The sequence below is a fragment of the Cupressus sempervirens genome, chromosome 8 (assembly GCF_028749045.1).
Source record: "Cupressus sempervirens isolate cs-2001-9-10 chromosome 8, ASM2874904v1, whole genome shotgun sequence".
Classification (NCBI taxonomy): Eukaryota; Viridiplantae; Streptophyta; class Pinopsida; order Cupressales; family Cupressaceae; genus Cupressus; species Cupressus sempervirens.
In genome coordinates, this window is record NC_143125.1 from 338,026,192 (window position 1) to 338,048,839 (window position 22,648).

At 35.2% G+C, this 22,648-nt stretch overlaps 1 protein-coding gene across 5 annotated transcripts in view; it reads right to left on the reverse strand.

Moving 5' to 3' along the window:
* Positions 1–206: 206 nt before the first annotated feature.
* LOC149542726 (CASP-like protein 2A3) overlaps positions 207–22,648 on the reverse strand; it is a 212,832-nt gene continuing 190,390 nt past the window's right edge. For all 5 annotated transcript variants that reach the window (XM_089797605.1, XM_089797604.1, XM_089797603.1 and 2 more), the window contains 2 exons: positions 928–1,045; positions 207–748 (listed from right to left, as the gene is read on the reverse strand). In XM_089797605.1, coding sequence (XP_089653731.1) covers positions 500–748; positions 928–1,045 — 367 coding nt within the window. In that variant the 3' untranslated portion in view covers positions 207–499. The remainder of the gene's footprint in view (positions 749–927; positions 1,046–22,648) is intronic.

A 22,648-nucleotide genomic window follows, 5' to 3' on the forward strand; every position in this document is an offset into this window, starting at 1 on the left:
TGTTGTTAACTTTTAGGAAACGTGTACTTTCCTTCGCATCCCGTAGCCATATTGTATAAATTAAAACTGTATTACAAGCAAATGTGACACATGCATGCCAAATCTACTTGCCATGTAATTTGTAACAGGGGTTCAGTGAACCCTGCTCCCAAACCTTTACTGACCAAAATATGAAAAAAACTTGGCCATTGCAATGAAAAACAAAGTGAAGGTAAAAATGGTTTACTTACATTCATAACTCCAAACAAGTTTCCATGGTAATATGTAACGAGGCAGTGAATCCTCCTCAGAAGTGACAATAATGCTTACATCACAAACTTAAAGGTTGAACTAAGAATTAGAGAAAACATATAAAAGTTCTGAAAGTGAATCAGTTCAGCATGCAATACTATTATTTATTGTCTGTTTAGACATTTACGGAATAATTTACAAGGTTGAATACCTTTAGCATTCTCTCTCTTTACCTGGTTTGGTATTCATTTTACTTTGGGTGTTAGACTTAGCGGTCTTCCTTGTAAAGACATGGAGGATCATAATTACTGAAGACCCTATGGGCCGAAATAAGTGATAGTATAACAAAACATACACAACCCACAAAGCTTAAAATTAGAGAAGCCCCTAATTTGTTGCAAAATCTTCCATAATAAGGACACATTTGGTACCAAGTGACCTTCTCATCACCCTTATGTGCCAAGTACAACACTTCTGTGGCTACAGCTCCTGCTACCAAGGTCAAGTATGCAAATGCCTGAAATAATGTTTTGAACAAAATGAGACATACTGTATATTCATAAACAAGCTACTAGACCCAAGAACAACTGCTTGGGTGAAAACCAAACCATGAGATATAAAGTAGGGTCGGAGTTCTGTCGTTAATCAGTATAAATATAGTAAATACTAAAAACTGAAAGTTGAATATATACCAACCTGATCAAAAGAAAAAACAAGCCATGCTCTAGATAAACTACGTGATTGAGGGACTCCAGAAATAAATGCCGATAACACAGAATAGCCAGCACATATTCCATTTGCATAAACCAAATACCTAGCAATGCACACAGTATGTGAAAATTACAATAAGCATGCGTACCATGTGTGTTAATTATATCCAATGTAATTAAGCAATATACCTGTGATCAAACACAACTAGAAAATGTGTCCTAGTATTGATGCAAACTTGTATTATGATTTTCCAAATTTGTCAAGCTCATAGTATTCATTTGTATACCAGAAAAATCTAAGATAGTTGAAAAATATTACTAAAAATTGTTAACATGGATCAGTTTCTGCAAATGTAATTATATTGCCATTGTTATAGATATGTTCCAAATGCAGATTTGGATCTCACATAAGTATGAGAGAAGGAGACATCTCTCTTCAAGAGACATGTCTCCAAGGTTTAAACATCATTAATTAGTATAAAATAATATAAATAACCATATGTATAATATATACATTATTTTATATATGAAGGAATATTTATATTATCATCAATAATGAAACTCATGATCATATCAGTCTTAACTATAACTACAAACTTAACACTCCCTCTTAGTTAGGAAGGATTGATATAGAACATATTACGTTCTTGAATATATGAAAAGATATCAACTCAGTATGATATTCTTGGAATGGCATATTTAAGGATATCAACATGAATCCGTCAACACACACACATATATTATATATGGAATTTTCTACGATTCACAATGAGGCTAAGTTTCTCAACATTTCTTTTAGCAAAGAGGGAAATTAAAAAATTTCTATAACATTAATATAAGTTTAAACACTACCTTAAGTGAGGTCTATAATAAATTCAAGTTATGGTGTCCGGCAAGATCCGGCCCGAAGAACCATAACAATTTTCATGGTGTCAGGCAAAATCCGGCCCGAAGAACCATGACAACTATCATGGTGTCCGGCAAAATCTGGCCTGAAGAACCATGACAACTTTCATGGTGTCTGGCAAAATCCGGCCAAAAGAACCATGATAAGTTGGTTATCAAGGTGTATGGAAGCAAAGCTGCTCCAGTGTTAATGGGACAACTAGATCTTGTTGTTCTTAGAAATGTCTGGGCCTATCGAGCTGAATTTATTTCTTTCTCAATTGAATGTTTTTTGAATCAATTAGTGATTCTCGGACTTGTTAAGCAAAACGACATCCAAAATCATCAATATTGGAAGCTCTTTAAATCAATTCAAATTAGAAGTTGTATTCAAGAGGGTTACAATGTAAGTTTCAGAAGGGTCAAAGCAAAATGATCTGTAAGCTGGGAATATTTCGCTAGCAATTCTTCAACTGCTTATTAAAGCGGGCTACCAAAACACTATCCATCCTTTCATACAGCATAGTCTCTGGTAAAATATTTGAACTCTTGGTACTATTGATCAGAATGTCCACTAGAACAAGTAAGAATGCAAGGAAAATAGATAACACTAAAGAGAGAAGCATAGACAATTAACAAAATACCAAATTTAACCTGGAGAAACCCTCAATGGGAAAACATCCAAAAAGAGTGAACTTGAAACTCCTTAATTATCGATTCCAGTCGAATACATATAGATGAATGTCATTGGAGACCACAGATAAGCTCGTGCCATACAAAATCTTAGCTCAAGATTTATGCTCTGCCTGGAGCTCATGGAAAACCTGTTCTCTAGCTTGCTGTTCTAAGTTGTGAACCAAAATGAAGGAAATCAAAAAAAATACCAGCCCTTGAAACAATATTCTCCCTTTGACGTTTACAGAGAACCTCATCTCCCAAGTTACGAGCATTCCTATTCTGGGGAAAAAATTCTACACAGACAAAAAACCTGAATGCTGCGGTTGATGAATTTCCTAAGGCAGATGGTGAACGTGATGCCCTCATCAAGAAAGCTAAATCTTATTACCATCCTAAATGCATTAAAAAGCTTTGGAGATTTGTTCTACATGCAATTGTATATTACACCACTTTGGATGGTTGGTTCACCGTGTCTATTCCCACAACTTTGTTCTCCTGAATCACTTCAAGCGTGCTATTAAAATTTATATCCCTTTCTACCTATATAGTTCCATGAATTCCAGCATTAATGGGATGAGGGAAAAAAAGGTTATCAATCAGCCCTTGTCTGATGGTCTTATGTGACTTATTTATGAGTATATTGAGGTCCATTCAATTGGGAAATCCATTGAGGAGAAGGGTGTGTCAGAGGAGGAGGAGGATTCTAACTCAATGTAGGAATCTTCGGCCACTGAAGCCAGTGAGGACATACATTCAGAGGATCTTGAGGTCACCAATACTAAGGGTAAGGGTAAAGGTTCCTCTTCTAAAGATCCTATGGTTTCGGCGAAGAAAGAGATCAAGGGCCCCTCAGCTAAAAGACATGTGAAGTTTGTTATATCCTTGGATGAGGAGTAATAGTATAATGAAGAAGATGATGATATGGAAACAGACAATGAGGAGGGGATTAGTAGCAAGAGAAACTAGGATTCCTCTGCTAGGAAAAACAAGAGGCCAAAACAGACCAAAACTTGCAGTAGTGAGGTGAAGAAGAAGGCTTCTGATTCTCCTCTGGAGTCCTCTGAGGAGCATTTCAGTGACTCCTCACAAAGAGGGTAAATTGTTTTCAAGAATTCTTCTCAAAAGGGCCCTCAGGAGCCCTCGTTGGATAACCCTATCCATTCCCTTGCTAGGGGAACTCCTCCTAGGGTAAGAAAGACTATTTGGAGAAACCTTGACATGAACACTGTGCAGTTGGGAATTGCTAGGGAAAAACTTGATTTGATGGTCAGAGGTAAGGAGTCTGGTGGGTTGACCTTAGGGAGTTGATAGATCCCTCTATGTTGATTCTTAGTGACTTAGTAAAGAGCTGAAAATGGATTTTGAATAATGCCAGGACAATCTCTTGGACAATTTTAGGTCCAATAAATGGCTTTTTCATGAGATCAACAACATTGGTGGTAAGATGACGGCCTTAGAGAGGAAGTTCAATATCCAGAAAGATCCTGAGAATGCTAATAGGGAGGATTTGAATATGGGGTCTTTGAGTGACATGGCTGCCTTTCACAGGATGGAGGCTAAGTATCTGGGGTTGGATAACAGGTATCCAAAATTGTGAACACTCTAAGAAACATTGTTGATCAGAGCTTCAAAATCCATAAAGTGTCCAATGAGCACATCAAGACTCTTATTAGCAAGTTGGAGTTGGAAGGCTCTATAGGGGATGAGGCCATTATCAAAGTTTTTGATGATCAAAAGGGGGTCTCATGGATAGCTTGGATGGGCCTGGCAAAAGAACGAGAGACAGCACTAGAAAGTTGGCCTCCTTTGCTACTACAAAGATCAGCAAATCAAGAAGGCTACTGAGAGGATGGATCAGCTGAAGTTGCAAGCCTTGGAGCTTCTTAAGAATATGGGCTAAGGGATTTGCTTTGGTCTATGTGGTCTAGTTTGTGTTTCTTAGCTTTTGGCTTTTTTTGTCCATCTTTTTGGTGTAGTCCTTATCTGGCTGGCTTTTTGTGTTTTGGTCAGCCTTGTTCTATCTTATTATGTATTATCTACTGAGTTATAATGGTATAAATTTGTAGTATTATTTTGTACAGGGTTTTAGGGCCCCTTCAAAACCTATTTTACTTAATCAAAAACAATATTCTCCCTTTGTTAAATGTTTACACACTTCAAATGGGAAAATTCCACATGAACAGTCATGGGCAAGAGAAATACTAGCCAATCACCCTACCAGCCCCCACAAGACAGAGATTCAAGATCTCCACTTTCTGGAGACCAATTGTTCTATAATCACCAGCCATATGCAAAACCACCAAGGCAGTTACAAAATTACCTCCAATAGCACAACTACAGAACTGCCCCTTTCCACAACCAGCAGTTTTGACACCCAACTGTTAAATACTCTGATTCTTTTCCTCTGTTTACTGACTTCCTTGAGATGCTCTAGATCAACCTTTAGATCATCTTTACCAAGGACTGATTGCTGGCTTCCAAAGTCATAGCAAGGCATTCCAAGTGTTCAACATCGTTCAAATGAAAATGATTTGTTGCATCAAGCACTTACCTTTCTAATTTAAGGATCACATACTACACTGAGATGGATTTTGGTCCTCAAAATAACAAAAACTTCACAAAACGACGAAAGTTTCTCCCCACATCCTCAATTTCTGCCTTAACGGATCACAGGCAAATGAACCCAGGTCCCAGTCCAGGCCGATTTGTTATAGGTCTTGCCCTGCCAAAACTGGAACTAACTTCTTCCCCAAATGCATGCATAAGCTGAATCTGCGTGATTTTGCCATATGCAAAAACTTAAAGGAAAAATCTATCTCATTTTTCATGATGTGAATGAAAAACAGAAAAAAAAAAAAAAAATTCCACTGCTGAACTTATTTTATTCCTTGCCATTGCATGAATAGAATAAAAGATTGGTCGGTGAATGCTCCAAGCTTCTTGTTGTGCTATTCTTACACATTTACAAGTGTTTGTTTGTTGTCAAAGTGATCATAAAATAGCTTAGTTGCCAATTTGGATACGAATTTGATTTGGGCATGTCAATTGGATGTGTGGATTCATGAAAAGAAAAATTCCTATTATGATTCTTAAGGATTTGTACGTGTATATACATAAAAATATTTTTATATATGCTTTAAATATACAACAACAAAAAAGAGAAATATACATAATTCTAAAACTAAATCATTTCATAGTAGGCATCTATGATTCTAAATAATTTCATAGTATGACTCTATAAATCAAAATCATTACGACTATAAAGAAAATTAAAAAAACAAAAAATAAATTATTATTTTATTCTGTTTTTTACTAGATGAATCCTGGCATGAATCCGGATCCGAATTGGATCTGAATCCAGATCCAGATTCCAAGGTACAAAAATGGTGACTAGGTAAAAGAGTGTTTCTCCAAAAGAGGTAAGTTTTTTGAAGTTTTTGGTCTTTGTCCTTCCATTTTATTTTTACACATTAACTATCTTGCTTTGTTTTGAAGTTTCTTTTTAATTTGTTTTGAATGTGTTGTTTATTGAATTTGTTGTCTTAGCTATTACAATGGCAGTTGTTTCTAGCTAGAAGTGAACCCTGTTTAAAAACAGATCCACTCTCCCCTCCGAGAATATGTTGAAACAGTACAACATTCAAGAGGTGGAGGTTTACATTTGGATATTTGGTCATTGCAAAGCAAGATATTCAAGTTCATACAGTCAAAATGAAGGCCATTTGTGTCAAATGAAAAGCAAACTAAAATTACTCCACTGCTGAACTTATTTTCTTGCTTGCCATTGCACGAATAGAGTTAAAGATTGATCAATGAATACTCCAAGCTGACTGTTGTGCTAATCCTACACATCTGCAAGTGTGATCATGAGAGTATTTCTTAAAAAGGTAGGTTTTTTCAGTTTTTAGTATTTTTATTTTTACACATGAACTCTCTTGTTGTGTTTATAAGTTTCTTTTTGGTTTGTATTGAAAGTGGTGTTTATTGAATTCATTGTCTTTGTGTTTATAAGTTTCTTTTTGGTTTGTATTGAATGTGGTGTTTATTGAATTCATTGTCTTAGCTTTTACAATGCCAGTTGTTTCTAGCTAGGAGCAAACCCTGTTTTAAAACAGTTCCACTCTTCCCTCCGGAAATACGTTGAAACAGTACAAAATTCAAGATGTGAAGATTTCCATTTGGATTTGAGGTCATTGCATAGAAAGATATTCGACTTCATACAATTTGATGGAGCCCAAAAATATTTGGCATCCATTTCAGCAAAAATATTAAAAGTCATAAGCATGGACAAAGATTGTTAGAATAAACATTACCATTGTCAGAAGTATGAGAAGCCAAACTCACTGTTCAAATGAAGAGGAGATTATTTTGATATTGTCAAACTCATTGAGATGCTATGAATATAAATGGCAATATTACTAGTGGCAAAAGTGAATAAAGAATCTGGAGCTACATGATGTATACATAGAAATAGTGACACGTGGATATACTCGGCCGAAGGGTAAATATACTGCAACATATAGGAGTCACAGAAATAATTAAGGCAGCGTATAAAAATCATCGTGTGGGAGACAAGATTCACTCAGTCAAAGAAATAATGAAGGAAGTAAAAGATTGTGTCTAACAGAAATAAGTAATAGCCATATTATAAGCAAGTGACATCGATGATATGGAACATCAACATTTATATGCAGTAACACGTATGTAGGCAAAATTACATTGGCAATATTAATAGTTTGAAGTTTGATATACAAAGACTGTGACAGACATACTGCAATGAATGAAAACCTGCAGAAAACGTGCAAAAGAATTAATAGAAGGATTGAATGTCAAAGATATCATTGTCGGGATTTATCGACGAATGAAAGTTTGGAAATACTCTTCAAAAAATTATAACAAAGTTGCAGGCAGAAGTATCTAGGTCTTCCACTAACGGGTGCCAAGACAAGGAAGGCGACAATGACCCTTGCACGCAAACTCTGCCCCCAGCAACAAGCAGTTGAAACGCCCAGAATGAAGGAGCCTTAGTTGATGAGGACTCTAGCAAAAACAAAGAACATTGCATAATTCATGGATATTGCTCGGACGATATGATGCCGGTCTTTGATGGCTTATCGTATAACTTGCACAATTTCATTTTGGAGAAAGATACGACAACAGTTAAGAGAATGAGAGATAACATTGTCCCTTTAACTCATCAGCAACAAAAGCTAAAGACATAGGCTGAAATACTGGTGCGGAGAATCTTCAAGAAGTCACAAACAAAGATGGAGTGATAAGTACCGGAAGGAGACGAGATGAAAAATGAAGAGGGCAAATGTAACAGGATTGTCGCATTGGCAGGGAAGAGCATTGTCAACCGTCTCTCCCAAACGATATATAAGCGTAGGGATATGACGAACATCTTCAAGAGGCGAGAGACATTTTAATTTTGTCCGGCCCGATGACGAGCTCTAATTATCGTGAGGACTCTGCAAAAATCCTAACAAATCAATACAAATTATTTTATTACTAAGACCATAAGATGTATTTTTCAAAATATTATTTACATACGGATTAGTCATTCCTTATGAAAAGGTGCGTCGATTTAACTCTTCATACATATATAAATATGGTAGATAGAGAAAAGGAAGACATATTTGATATTCATCAAGAAGCATTTTATATTTATTTGAATGGAAGAATAAGGGCTTAAATATGACTTGTAATATAAATTTATTTATTTTATTTTAATAATAAAATAAAATGTCTTTTGTTTATTTTTAAATGACAGATATTTAAATTGCACACGATTCATCTTTTATAATCATTTTTTGAATTTTCTACACAATTTAAATATCAATAAGTGGACACAGTTTTAAATATCAAATAAGTGGTCACAATTATTTAGCATCTTGAATGTAATCATCACAAATATTGTGAAATATTTAATTGTTTTTGAATCTATGTCCAGTCTCCTTACCGAAGGAGTTAAAGTTCAATTTGGACTAATTTAAGATTAAATATATATTTGATCTATCGCATCTTGATTATTTAATTGTTGGCAGTATAAGTGCGTAAAAGATTATAAAGCTATACGTGAAAATCTTCACTAAAGTTGACTCTGTTGCTCGAAGGAGCAGAGGCACTAGTCTTTTTATTTAAGTCAGAGAATCTATATCTTTCTTTCTACAAGCATCAAATCCATTATTGACAATAATTTTACAAAACATCCAACCATTTTAAACACTTAACATTTAGTTTCATTTTAATCGAGTTCAAGGACCTTGCCAATCGGAGAACTCCAAAACTTAAATTCGCTTTAAAAAAGCTCTGAACCAAGTGATCAGGTTTGTGGAGAAGGTCTACCCACCTAAGTGTAGTGGAGCCTAAAGTGTAGGGAAATCAAGGTGATTCTTGTTTGTTGGCCAAAACTAATTGTGGAATCCTGTCAAAGAAGTGGCAAGCTCTTGGATTTCCAATTTGTGGTTTTGGGAACCAACACAATTTTAAAAAAAGCCATTTGTATTGAATGAAAAGCAAAAACATTTTCCTCCACTGCTGAACTTATTTTCTTGATTGCCATTGCACAAAAAGAGATGAAGATTGATAAATGAATGCTCCAAGCTAGCAATTGTGCTATTCCTACACATTTGCAAGTGTTGGTTTGTCATCAAAGTCATCATAAAAGATTATTTCTTCAAAAGAGGTAGATTTTTTAATTTTTTGGTTTTTGTGCTTTCATTTTGTTTTTACACATCAACTCTCTTGCTTTGTTTCAAAGTTTCTTTTTGGTTTGTTTTGAAAGTGTTGTTTATTGAATTTGTTGTTTTAGCTATTACAATGGCAATTGTTTCTAACTAGGAGAAACTCGTGTTAGAAAACAGGTCGACTCTCCCCTCTGGAAATATGTTGAAACGTTACAACATTCAAAAGGTGGACATTTACATTTGGATTTGTGTTCATTGCAAAGAAAGATACTCAAGTTCATACAGTTGAAAGAAAGGCCATTTGTGTTTTATCCCTAACCTAGACATTAAATTTTGTCTTGGTCTAGACGATAAAGACCTTCCAAAGGAATACATCTTGTCATATATCCAAAAAAAAAAAAAACAAACCTAGTAAGGAAAAAAATTTTAACTTGTCTTTTGCTAAAGAATAAGAATTGAAAGGGATAAATGCCCCTCCATTGCCTTCTCATATTCAACCTATAGAAGGCCATCCAAATTTGTCCACACCTAATGAACAACATGTGACATCTACAAATTAGAGATCAAAGGGATCGTTGGAAACAACATTTCACAATGAATCTACAAAGATTTACCAATCAAGACATAGGTATGCGAATGAATTGGTATTACTATTCCATGTTGTTTGCTCACCATATAGGAAAAACATGTTTAAATCAATAAAAGAGGCTCCAAGGCTCCAAAGGGATACACGGGCTCAAGTTAGACAAAATGTGTACTACCTTATTGGACAAAAAGGTGAAATATGTGTAGGGTTCCTTGAAGACCGCAACTGATTCATGGGTCAAACAAGGGTGTCCATTGCATCTAAATGGAAAGATGAAAAAAAGATCACCCATTGATCCATGCTATTGCAATGTCCCCTAAAGGAGCAATGTGTTTTAAAGTAGTGGACTGTGAAGGAGAGGGAAGGATGGTGCATTTAGTGTTATTGTTCTTTGTGAAGTCATTGAAGTGGACACTCGAAATTTTGTGCAAGTAATAAAAAAAATGCAGATAACTGCAAGGCTGCAAGGTTATTGGTTGACAAGCTTTATTCACACATTTGGATGCCTTGTGCTATCCACTCCCTCAACCTAAATCTACCAAAAATTCACACCAAGATTGATTGGACCAAACAAGTGCATTTTGAGGTTGAAGAAATCAAGATGTTCATCACCAACCAGCATATGTATTATCAAAATTGGAACTGCTAAAGATAAGTTATATAATAAATATGGTTTACTTGAGTAAACTTCTAATTTTATTTTGATTTTCTTTTTATTATGATTCGAAATAGGTTGTTGATACCCATTTTGCCTCCAACACAATTGTGTTAAGATGACTTTTAAAGGTTCATGAGACACTATCTAACATTATAATCAACCCAAATTGGTTCATACGGAGATAATCTAGCACAACAAGGGCACATAAAGTTAAGAAAATGATCCTAGATGACATTTGGTGAGATTGTGCAAAGTAGCTCCTTAATTTCACAGAGCCCATATTGAGCATGATCCATTATACTAACATAATAGGCCATGTTTGAATGAGTGATATGATGGCATCGATTCAATGATGAGAAGATGAAAATCATTGCAAATATAAAAGTGAAAGATCCAAAAGAAAAATTCTTCAAAGAAGTACACCAAATCATGGTAGAGAGATAGAAAAAATGATCACTTCATTGCATCTTCTTGTATTTGCATTGAGTCACAAATATCTAAGCTCTCGTTACATCCCAATTTTTTACCGATTTTAAAATATAGCCGTTAAGGTTCACATGAAGTCAGCCGACAATTAAATTTGTTATAATCCTATGAAATGGTAAGATGGTTAGTCGTTATAATGCAAAGATAACATGCTAGTTGATTATTTATCACGATTTCATAGAATTGAAAAGGTGGTTAGTCATTATGATTATTCATGATTAAATAATTTGATTGGTAATATGATTTAACTGCAAAGAATTTCCTTGTAGGAAGCATGTCGAAGAAGTGGAAGTATTGTCAGAAAAGAATTAGGCACAAAAGCATCACCATCACTAGAAAAATGGGTTGAGGACCTAGCAACTTGAACATCAGGATACAATCGATGAAATCGCATGAGCTATTAAATAAATAATTTAATTTAATATAATACGTACCTCAAAGGATTTTATATGATCTTTTATCTTATTATATAATATATCTATGTACGGACACAGATATAAAAATGAAGTGACACCATCATATTATTTTACTATAATAAAATGATGCCACCTCACCAATATATTTACATGTATGTATATAAGTATAAATCATAATAATTTTCGAATTATAACCTTCAATCTTCTTTCATCTTTTTATTCCTTTTCTTGTTTGAAAACCGATTTAACACTAGGCATTTTAATTGGCATTCAAAGAGCCAAGATATTCTTTATGTTATGGAAGCCAAGGAGTCACGTTATTTCTTTTTAATAGAAGTCGAGAGTGAGAGGCGGATATATATCTATTCTTTCATTCACCCGACTTCTATATATTTCAAGCATACCCGACTTCTATATATTTCAAGCATACCCGACTTCCTTCTATTATTCACGATTTTCCTTGTTCATTTCCGGCTACCATCTAAACCCGATACTCTACGAAAACCATCCGAATTTCTGCATATTCCATTCGAAAATCTTTGCAGTTTATAGCAGTGCTTTACTTGTTACAAGTCTGTCGTATATTGTTCAACCTTGTTGAAGTCGAGGGAAGCGGAAGACCTTTTTATCTCACAACAGTGTCATCCTGATATAGTCAGTCGTATATGTTCTTTTCCTTGTTGAGGATATATTCAAAAACTATGGTTATCTCTGCAAACATCCAAAGAAGAGCTGATACAAATCGTTTAGTAAGAGTCTAGACAGTTCCGATTTTATTTTAGGCATGTGATAATCATTTCCAACTAATGTTATTCAAATATTTTTACAATTTGATTTCCATAGCTGCAAGCTATAGATTATTCTCACTCAAAGCAAAATAACTCTAGGGAGTTGCTTACCAATATGCAAAGTAAAATGTCTATAACACGTAATCGTATGTTATTTTTGCCAATAGTCATTGGAATCGGATGATAGTTATTTATGCATTTATTCTTTTAAAGAATTTAATCATGTAAATCACAAATTGTGAAATGTTGAATGTACACAATCTTCATGAAACAATAGGAGTTTGCTCTGAAATTTCGAACACCTAGGACTCACCGGTTGTTTAGCGATGGAAAAAGGTGACGAGGTGAGAGAAAGGACTCTACAATAACATGAAACAAAATCAGTTATTACATAACAACATTTATCATTTTTAAAAGGAATCATTTAATAGCTCATGCATGATCATGTTTATTGTATTCTCTTGTTGTCAAGTCGAGTGGTGTGATTAGATACTAGGATGCTTAGTGGATGACAAGGTGTTCCATGTCTATTTCGAGTACGAAGGGTCTTTCTCGTTAGAGATTGTGTGGGGATAAGTTATGGTTCGAGGTTGGGTGGTTAAGCCCCTGACAATGTTTCCCCTCTCCACAAGATGTCGAACGTGCATCAGATAAAGATAAGCTATGCATTCAATATTTGTAGAAAACAAGTATTTTTACTTTTATGATGTATATTCAAGTAGAAGGTAAGATTAATTGAGTTGTATCATCGTTACAGTTATTTCTTTAAATGAAAGCAACTCTTATCGTCAATATAATTGGCAACCATTAGATCGGTTGATCTTCTAACTAAGCATGGAATATATTTATTTGAGAGAGATTTATCTGATGGATTGTTATTTCAGTCTTTCATTTATAAGAGTAATGATTATGAGCATATCATCTAATCTTATGTTATTGCCACAGTTAAGCAATCGGAAGGAAAGAAATTATGCAGTGGTATCTAAGATACAGTGGTATCTGAAGCCCTAAATGATACAGTGGTATTGACGCCCCAAATGATATAGTAGTATATGATGCCCTAAACGATCCAATGGTAATTGATGCCCTAATTGATACAACGGTATGTGATGCCCTAATTGATATAGTGGTATTTGATGCTAATCATCATTTGATTTTGATATAGTGATATTTGTGGACTAACTTGGGTGTTTGCAGAAGCAACCCTAGATTGATTTCGGTTTCGAATTTCATGGTATGTAGATCTTAATTTCCATAGTAAATTTATTGATGGTGCTTTCAAATGTTAGTTATGAGTTTTCCGTTTAAGTAATTGTAACTGTTAAATCTCATTCACATGAACGTAGCTGAATTAATTGTCTTCCTATGAAAATGAAGTAATAACTATATTTCTTTGAATATGTTAGTTGTTAATTAAGACCCGGATAATGTGGATGTTACATCTCGACTACCTTCTATTGGCACAAGAGTCTACCCCCATATAGAGATCATAAAGTTGCTCAAGGATACGTGGCCACACTTTGCAAACTCTTTGGTGATCATGACATGTGGAATGCACTAAGGGAGCTTAGTTCATGAGGTTTGCATGCTCTAATGATTGTGGACTTGATGTTCTATGGAACAAGCATATAGTCAATGCTCATAGTTGGTGGTACTTCGATGGAAACTAATGCATGCACCTACAACCTCTTGAGATCAAAATTTTATCACTATATTGTTTTATTAAAGAAACATCTTTAGCTTTTTAGTTTTATTTATATTTAAATTTTATCATTTAAATTTTTTTATTTTGTAACTATTTAACACTATAATTCTGTCTTATTGGGTTGTGTTGATGTGAGTTTCTTTTTACCATTCCAACATGCTGAATTGGATACTAAGTATCATATCCTCTCTTGAAGGAAGCTTCAAATGCCAAACAATGTTACAAATGTATGGTCACATGAAACAACCCCAAGGTTTACAATGTGTACTAGCAACTTTATGTTTGATATAACTTAGTAAATATGATGTGATTTTGCTGGTAATCACAACGAGAATTCTATTATTCTTCCTCAACTTCATCACTTCTCTTGATGTAATTTATGAAAGGTCATACTCAATGTTCTGATCACAAGGCTCAATTGTTCCAACTTCTTGTAACTTATTTCTTTCACTATTGAATAAATGTTAGCTTCCTTGTACTCTTTTGATGACTCCTCAATGCATAGACTTGATTGTTTAGACCATCCTAATTCACACTAGGCTGGTTTGCTGATATCTTGGCATTATGGACATGTGAATTTTGAATGCAGTATTCCACATTGATAGGTGAGCAAAATATTACTACATGCCCATCTTTTTGAAAACTTATTCCCTCCTTGATCATTTCCTTGAATCCATAAAAATCTAATTCTGACTCTACGAGTAATATTAGTATATCTCTATTTGAAAAGGGAATTCTTCACCATAAAGATAACTTCATCCTTGACAAAATGTCAAACAATGCATCTCTACATATCTAGTAGTGCTATGGATTCAACACCCTCCTAGTAGTGTAAATTGAACCAAACTTTGTGGATGTAATCTCATTCAAAGCCCAACAAAACTAAACACTATCTTTTTGATAATAATCTTGGTCACACAAACCATTGAAAAACTTCCCATCCATTTGAGAAATCTCTTTCTTTTAGATTATTTTATTTTATTTTTTATTTTTTTATGTTTTCAAATTTTCCACTTTTATTGGATTTTCAACATAAAGAGAGATGTAATAAATCTCAAATCCAAAACCTTAAAGCTCATATTGGTTCCAGCATGCCTTTCTTTTGCTAATTCTTTTGAATCTCCACGAATGAATTTGATCAGCTCCTCCCTCCAGTGCTAATTCTATTGATGTAGCGCAACGATGGTAGGTGTTTATTAAAACAACTTCTCCACTTGATAATCATACACTTGATGATTCTTCCTTTTTTTGATGAACAAATACGATCTAGTGTTCATGCACTCCTAGCACGAATTTTGTTGATGTAATTTTGTGACTACTCCAACTTGAAAAATAGAATTCTAAGTATCCTATCATCTCTAGACTTAAAATGCTAAACCATGTAACAAATCTATGATCTAATGAAGAAACCCCAAAGTTTACAATGCATACTAGTGACTTTATGTTGGATATAACTCAATGAATATAATGTGATCTTGTTGGTAGTCACAAGGGGACTTACGTAAATGTTCACTGGACTTGATCAAATTATTTTACTTCAAAAAGAAAATGATCTTGTAAAGCAACTAAAACTTGAACTAGACTGCCTTGGACATCAAAAAAAAGACAAAAGGAGTGAGGGTTTAGAGAATCTATTCTAATTCTAAGGGCAATGATAATAATAGATAGCACTCAGATAAACAAATCCCTTATCGAGCTACTTTGTACTTAACCAAACACAGCTCACAATGTCATGGAAAGAGTGCAATATTATAAGGTAGTGAAATATTTTGACACTGTACATAATCCATCCAAATACCCAATATTGGCACAATCCAAATGACATTTACTATTGAACATGTCCAAAATGAGGTTCAAACTAGCCATACACTGTAATTTGCAATCAACAAGCTACAAATGGTATGAAGTAGAGAAGTCGTCAAATATCTTCACATTTCTCAATCAAAATTAATGAACTTTAACTAAAACTTTGAGAAGTAGAAACACACCCAAATTGTTCAAATCAAATAGTAAGATCCATCATATCGTTAATGAAAATCATTTATTAACTTCAACATAGTCTTGGCAACAAATTTTGATCTCCTCCTCCTACCACTTGCTTCCTCCTAGCTAATGACTAACTTTTCAATCCCCTTACAAATGATAAGGCCAAACCTTATAAGGACCTCTCAATTACAATGAAGGGCCAAAATTGATTCAAGATCGATAGCCAAGATAGTTCAAAGTAACCCTAATATGGTTTGCTATAACCACTGCTTACAAATATTAAATACCATCCAATGAGATGAGTACAAATCTTGAAGTACATATCCTTTCAAGGATGAAAAATAATTGTGGTAATACATTAAATGCTTGCCACATATCTACTAGAGAATAAATTTGATTGGATGAACTTGGACATGTTGACTTGGAATTAATTGATTGGTTGAAGATGAATGAGTGCCACCTCAACCCAAATCTCATATCACACATTCACATTCAAAAATAGATTTTGCTCTTAAATAAACTATCTCTGCTCTGAAACTCACACTTCTTCCTCTAATTTTCGCATTACCTCCTTTTGTCTATGATGGAATTCCAATAACAAACTAGAAATGGCCAAAAACATTGGGTCAGATTTTATAAGGCAAGGTGGAAATCATTTTCCAATCTCACCAATTAGCTAGGTTGTCAATTAGCAAGGGACCTAAAGTATTTTTCATCTCAATCACTTAGCTAGGTTAGAAATTAGCAAGAAAGATAAAGCGATCTAAAAAAATTCAACTTGCACTTGATTTCCTGGGTTGGATATTCAACTAGGAGTTGAAAATCATTCTTGAGCAGGAATCAAATTTCCTTATAGGAGCTGAAATGAACCAAAGGAGTTTTGATTTCCTTGTACGAGCTGAAATGAGCAAATTGGAATTACACATCTTTATTTCTCAAAAAATGATCATCAAAACTTCATAAAACTTTGGATTAGAATTCAATAATTCTCAATATCAGTTTCAACTCGAACCAAATTTCAATCTTGACTTGGCCCAATTTTCATCTCAAAACGTCATGCTTTTCAAGTCAAGAATCCATGAGGGAGGTAGAAATGAATGCCAAAGGTGTCGGATATCAAAAGTGAAGCTGAAATGGACAACGAGGGATATCCGATTTTAGAAGGGCAGCTGAAATTGTTCATAACATAGCCATTTTTGCAATGGCCTTTGAAATTGGCTCTCCATTATTGGACAGATTTCACAGGCAAAGCTAGAAGTGCTCCTTGAGTTGACCATTTATCGCCAAAAGAACTAAAAATATATAAGTTCTTAAAACATGCCTTTGTTAAGATCTTAACATAATTTTCAATTGATTGTTCAAAATTCATTGAGGATTTTGTCGTTTTATATAGGATTCTTATGCACTTTGGATCAACATTTTGATTATTTTCATGACTCACCTTGACCACTTTCATACTTCAAGAAATTCATCTTTCCCTCAAATTGATCAAAACTCTACCCAAACTTGACAAGACTCCTCAATTGTTTAGGAGAGTGGGAGACTCAAACCATTTCAAAGCTAAATCAAAGCTACCAAAAAATTAACACTAAGCTATTCAATGGAAAAAAAAACAAGGGTTCCCTATTATTACAATAATAGATAGCTTCTAGTATTAGTTAATGGTTATCTATTTGTAATCTATTGTAAATATTAGAAAGTTTTTAATATTTAGTTAGCCTGTAGATATCTGTTAGTTTTCTATTAGCTAGAATAGAAAGTTTCTACTGTTTACGATCGTTCCCTAAGGAAACACAATTCACTCTTTTGTAAATATTGAAATCAGGGTCTCTATTAATATTAAGCAAATATTTACCAATTATTTTGTAATATGGTATCAAAATCTATACTTTATTTGTTTTCAAAAATCATAATTTCTTTTTCAAAATCATTTTTCATGATACATTTGATTCAAACATCCCTAGTTCGTGTAGGGTTTTTCGTCCATCTGTAACTCATAATTCTTTCTTTTTCTATATACCCAAATAAGGCTTTTTTGCTAGGCGTCACTTCCAGTCTGATCTGCGCATCCTTCGACTTTGTTTGTGGGTCCTTTTGGTGCTACGCTCACGTGCAACAATTTGGCATTCAACCTTGGCCTTCTATCATCAATGTTTTCAACAAACATGGACTAATTTTTGGATTTTTTTGCATGATTAGCGTTGTTTGTTTGCAAACTTTTCTTTTTTTGCAGCCGTTTTTTCAAACATGTGCCTATAACACCACTTTTTGGTGTCAAAACCCTCATCTCCAACAATGTCTCTACAAGAAAACCCATCTTCATGGAAAATCAGTCGTTTTCAGCCTACAATTGCCATTTTTTTGCAATTCTTACTTCTTCCATTGCTACGACTAGGGTTTTGTTCAAAAACTCGAAAAAAAAGTCTGATTTCAGTTTCTTGGTGGGTTTTTTAGAGCTCAACTAGTTTTTGTCATATTTTCCTAGGTGCCTTGATTTTTGAGCCAACAGATCTGAAGATTGAAAACATATTCTAAGTTTTTCGAGCTCTCTTTTGGGTACCCTTTCAATTTTTCTAGGTCTTTTGTTTTTTTGCCTCAAAGTATGTGCCTTCACAGATTTTCACGCTTTTTAACTGAAAACGTGCTATGGCATCTCTAACTAATATTTTGCTCAAGGGAAATTCATAATTTAATGGCCAAAATTATAGCAAATGGAAGCAGTGGATACTAGCAATTTTTTAATATCGAAATATCGATTAGATTTTTCTAGGTGTTACTCAACATCCGATCAAGATACATGGGATCTAAAAATCAAGAGTGGGTAATGCTTCTCAAATTATCCATAGCTTATGATCATATCCCTCAAATTCCATCCAACAAAATAGCTGTTGAAATATGGGAGCATCTTAGGAAACTTCATGAAACTTCAGACAAAAGCAGAGCCTTCTTTCTCAATTGCTCGCCATTGGACGCAAAATGGTGGAAGAAGACATTGCGTTCATAACCCTCAAAAGTTTGCCCAAGTCCTACAAGCATTTTATCGAGACTCTCAAAATCACTTCTACTGGTGTTGATATGAAGTTCACAGATCTCTGCACACTTCTGCTTCAGCAAGATGGGTGGAAACAATAATTTGGTAGTAGTTCCAACTCCACCTCCACAGGGGAAACCTTTGCTACTAAATCCTTTCAAAAGGATAAAGACAAGTCTCGACAGTCTTCTCAACAAAAGCCTTCTACTCCAACTTCAGAAGGCTCCAGGAAAAAGAGCATTCCATTCAACTATTGCCACAAATATGGTCACATGAAGGTTAAATGTTGAAAACCCATAGCTGCCCAATCTAAACAATCTAGTTTCGCAACCCAAAGCGAAGAGTACAGAGCACACTGAGCAGAGCAAATCTGCCTTTTATGCCTTCATGGCTAAATCACTATAGATCATGTAAAGTCGTCTGCCTGGTACATTGATTCAAATGCCTCTCATCATTTCACCCACTGCAGAGATTGGTTCACTGTCTACCAGCCTTATTCAGATTCTATTATTTTTTGGTGGTGGAGAAGATTACACCATTATCAACAAAGGCAACATTCAGTTTCGATCTACTAGGAAGAATCTCATTTTCCTCGATGTGTACTATGTTCCAAGGATCGAACTAAATCTACTCTCAATTAGTCAGTTGTTGTGACACTCTTCACAGTTGGACATCACCTTAAGTTCACATCAGTGCACCATCACTAATAAGGAAACTCAGTCTATTATTGTAGTGGGTTTTGAGGATCATTGTCTCTTCAGACTTACTAATTCTGGTGATTCTTGAAACTTGGCTATGGCTAATCACTGCTCTTCTGTTAGCACACTTTGGCATCAGCAATATGGGCACTTAAATGTGCATTATCTCTCTCAACTTGCTCAGGAAGAACTTGTCCTTTGTTGGCCAAAGATTCAAGCTCAACAGCTTGGAGTTTGTGATGCATGCTAGACTAGGAAGCAACATCGCACACCTTTCATTAGTGGTGATTCATGGTGAGCTTATCAGGTACTTCAGCTTGTTCATGTCGATATCTACGACCCTATGGCCACTTCTTTTGTTCTTGGGTCCAAGTATTTTTTGTTGTTTGTTGATGATTTCAGTAGAAAAAATGTGGTTGTATTATCTTTCAAAGAAATCAAATGCATTTCCTGTATTTCAGAAGTTTAAACCTTAAGTTGAAAAAGAGTCTGAGAAATCTATTATTACTCTTAGGTCAAAAAATGTGGGGGAATTTAGTTCTAATGAATTCTCTAGCTTCTTGGATACTCATGGCATCAAACGCAAGTTAACCACACCCCACACACCACAACAAACTAGTATAGTTCAACATTGGAACAAAACAATCACCGAGATGGTTCAATCCATGCTTGAACAAAGACATGTCCCAAGAACTTTTGGACAAAAGCAGTTAACACTACAATTTATCTTTTGAATCAGTCACCCATTATGGCAGTCAAAGGTAAGACTCCGGAAGAGGCTTGGTCAAGTCGCAAGCCCAGAGTCAGTCACCTGAAGGTTTTTGATTCTCTTGCTTTTGTTTGGATTCCTGATGCGTCACGTACCAAGTTAGATGCCAAGAGTTAGAAACTCGTGCTTGCTAGATACAGTAGTCTTCACAAAGCCTACCACTTGATCATCAATGAGACATTTCGTCTCCTGTACAATCTTGATGTAGTCTTTGATGAGAAGCGAGGGTCATTTATGCTTGTTTCTCCTCTTCCTAATCCAACAGACCAGCCTATGAAGAATCATGATTCGGGAGTTAGACTTCCATTAGGTCCACCTAATGGGAGGGCTCCAGCAACTCTTGTAGCTCCAATTATACCAGTGATCCCTATACAGACATCTCCAGCTTCTCCTGCAAGAACACCCATATTTGTTGATGCTTCACCTGAGTTTGATCTAGATTCTTTTGATGAGAAACCTAATCATAGAGCATCTCTTAATACTAATGTTGGTCATTCTCCTCTCCAGCCTAAGTGGTAGGTTAAGACACTTGATGATCTTCAATGAACTGCTCAAAAACAGAGCAAACCTACAGAGTTAGAAAAATTTTCCTCTTTTGGCCAACATTCACAGTGTTTGAACCTCAAACATATTCTGAGGCTAATGGAATTTTAGAGTGGGAACAGACCATGACATCTAAACCCCAGAGCCTACTAAAGAATAACGCCTGGGTCCTTTTTGATCTTCCACTAGGGAAGAAACCCATTAGCTACAAAAGGGTTTACAAAATCAAATACAAATTTGATGGTACTTTGGATAAGTACAAAGCTCGTTTAGTTGCAAAGGATTTTTCTGAGTGTCAGGGCATTGATTATGAGGAGACCTTTGCTCCTACTACAAAGATGAGCACAATCAGATTAGTCCTAGCCATGGTAGCACATTTTGGCTGGAAGGTCCATCAGATGGACGTCAAGAGTGCTTCCCTGAATGGTGATCTCCACAAAAAGGTTTAAATAACACAACCTCCTGGTTTCAAGGTTGCTAGTAATGAACATCAGGTTCTCGTTTAGTTGCAAAGGGTTTTTCTCAGTGTGTGGGCATTGATTATGAGGAGACCTTTGCTCCTACTACAAAGATGAGCACAATCAAATTAGTCCTAGCAATGGCAACACAGTTTGGCTAGAAGGTCCATCAAATGGAAGTCAAGAGTGCTTTCATGAATGGTGATCTCCACAAAGAGGTCTACCTAACACAACCTTCTAGTTTTAAGGTTACTGGTAACGAACATCAAGTTCTCAAATTAGTGAAAGTTCTCTATGGCTTGAAGCAGGCCCCCGTCCATGGTACATGAAAATTGATAAGTACCTCAATGATCAGGGTTACAAGGGGAGTTCTTCAGACTCAAATTTGTACTTCAAGACTATTGATAGTAACATCATCCTTCTGGCTATTTATGTGGATGATTTGATTATCACTAGCACTTCAAAGTCTTTGATTTAGGGAATCAAACATAATTTAGGCCAGTCTTTTGATATGACTGAACTTGAGCTCATGCATTATTGCTTAGGTGTTGAGGTTTAGCAATAGACTTCTAGTATATTCATCTCTTAGTCCAAATATGCTAGGGCTCTATTAAACAAATTTTGTACGCAGGATTGCAAGCCTACATCTACACCCATGGAGAAAGGTGTTGAGTTAACAACCAAGTTTGTTCTCCTCCCGTTGATGATACTACATACAGGCAACAAGTAGGCAACCTCATCTACCTCTCTCCTACTAGTGTTGATATTAGGTTCGTAGTCAGCTACATCTCTCACTTAATGTTAGCGCCCAAGGTTGATCATTGGATGGCAGCAAAGTGTGTGCTTCATTATGTAAAGAGCACTACAGATTATGGACTTCTTTACTCTCAGAGTTCTAATCCTAGACTCAATAGGCTCACAAATTCAGATTGGGCAAGCTATGTTGATGATAAAAAGTCAATTTTTGGATGTGATCAGTTTGGGATCTAGTGCCATCACATGGACCAGTAAGAAACAATGGGCAGTTTCTCTCTCCTCCACATAGGCTGAATACAGAGGAATTGTTAAGGCAGGGTGTGAAGTTGTTTAGCTTTGTCGGATGCTTAGGGATATGTAGATGTTGCCAACAGGATTGACCACTTCAATTGTCAATAACAAAGGTGTTATCAAATTAGCACGAAATCTAGTCTTCCATGAATGAATCAAGAATTTGGATGTTCACTATCACTACATATAGACTAGCAGTATGTTCCTACAACGGATCAGATTGCAAACATTCTCACCAAGCCTCTTGGTCCTGATAAGTTTGTCTGATTCAGAGGATAGCTTGG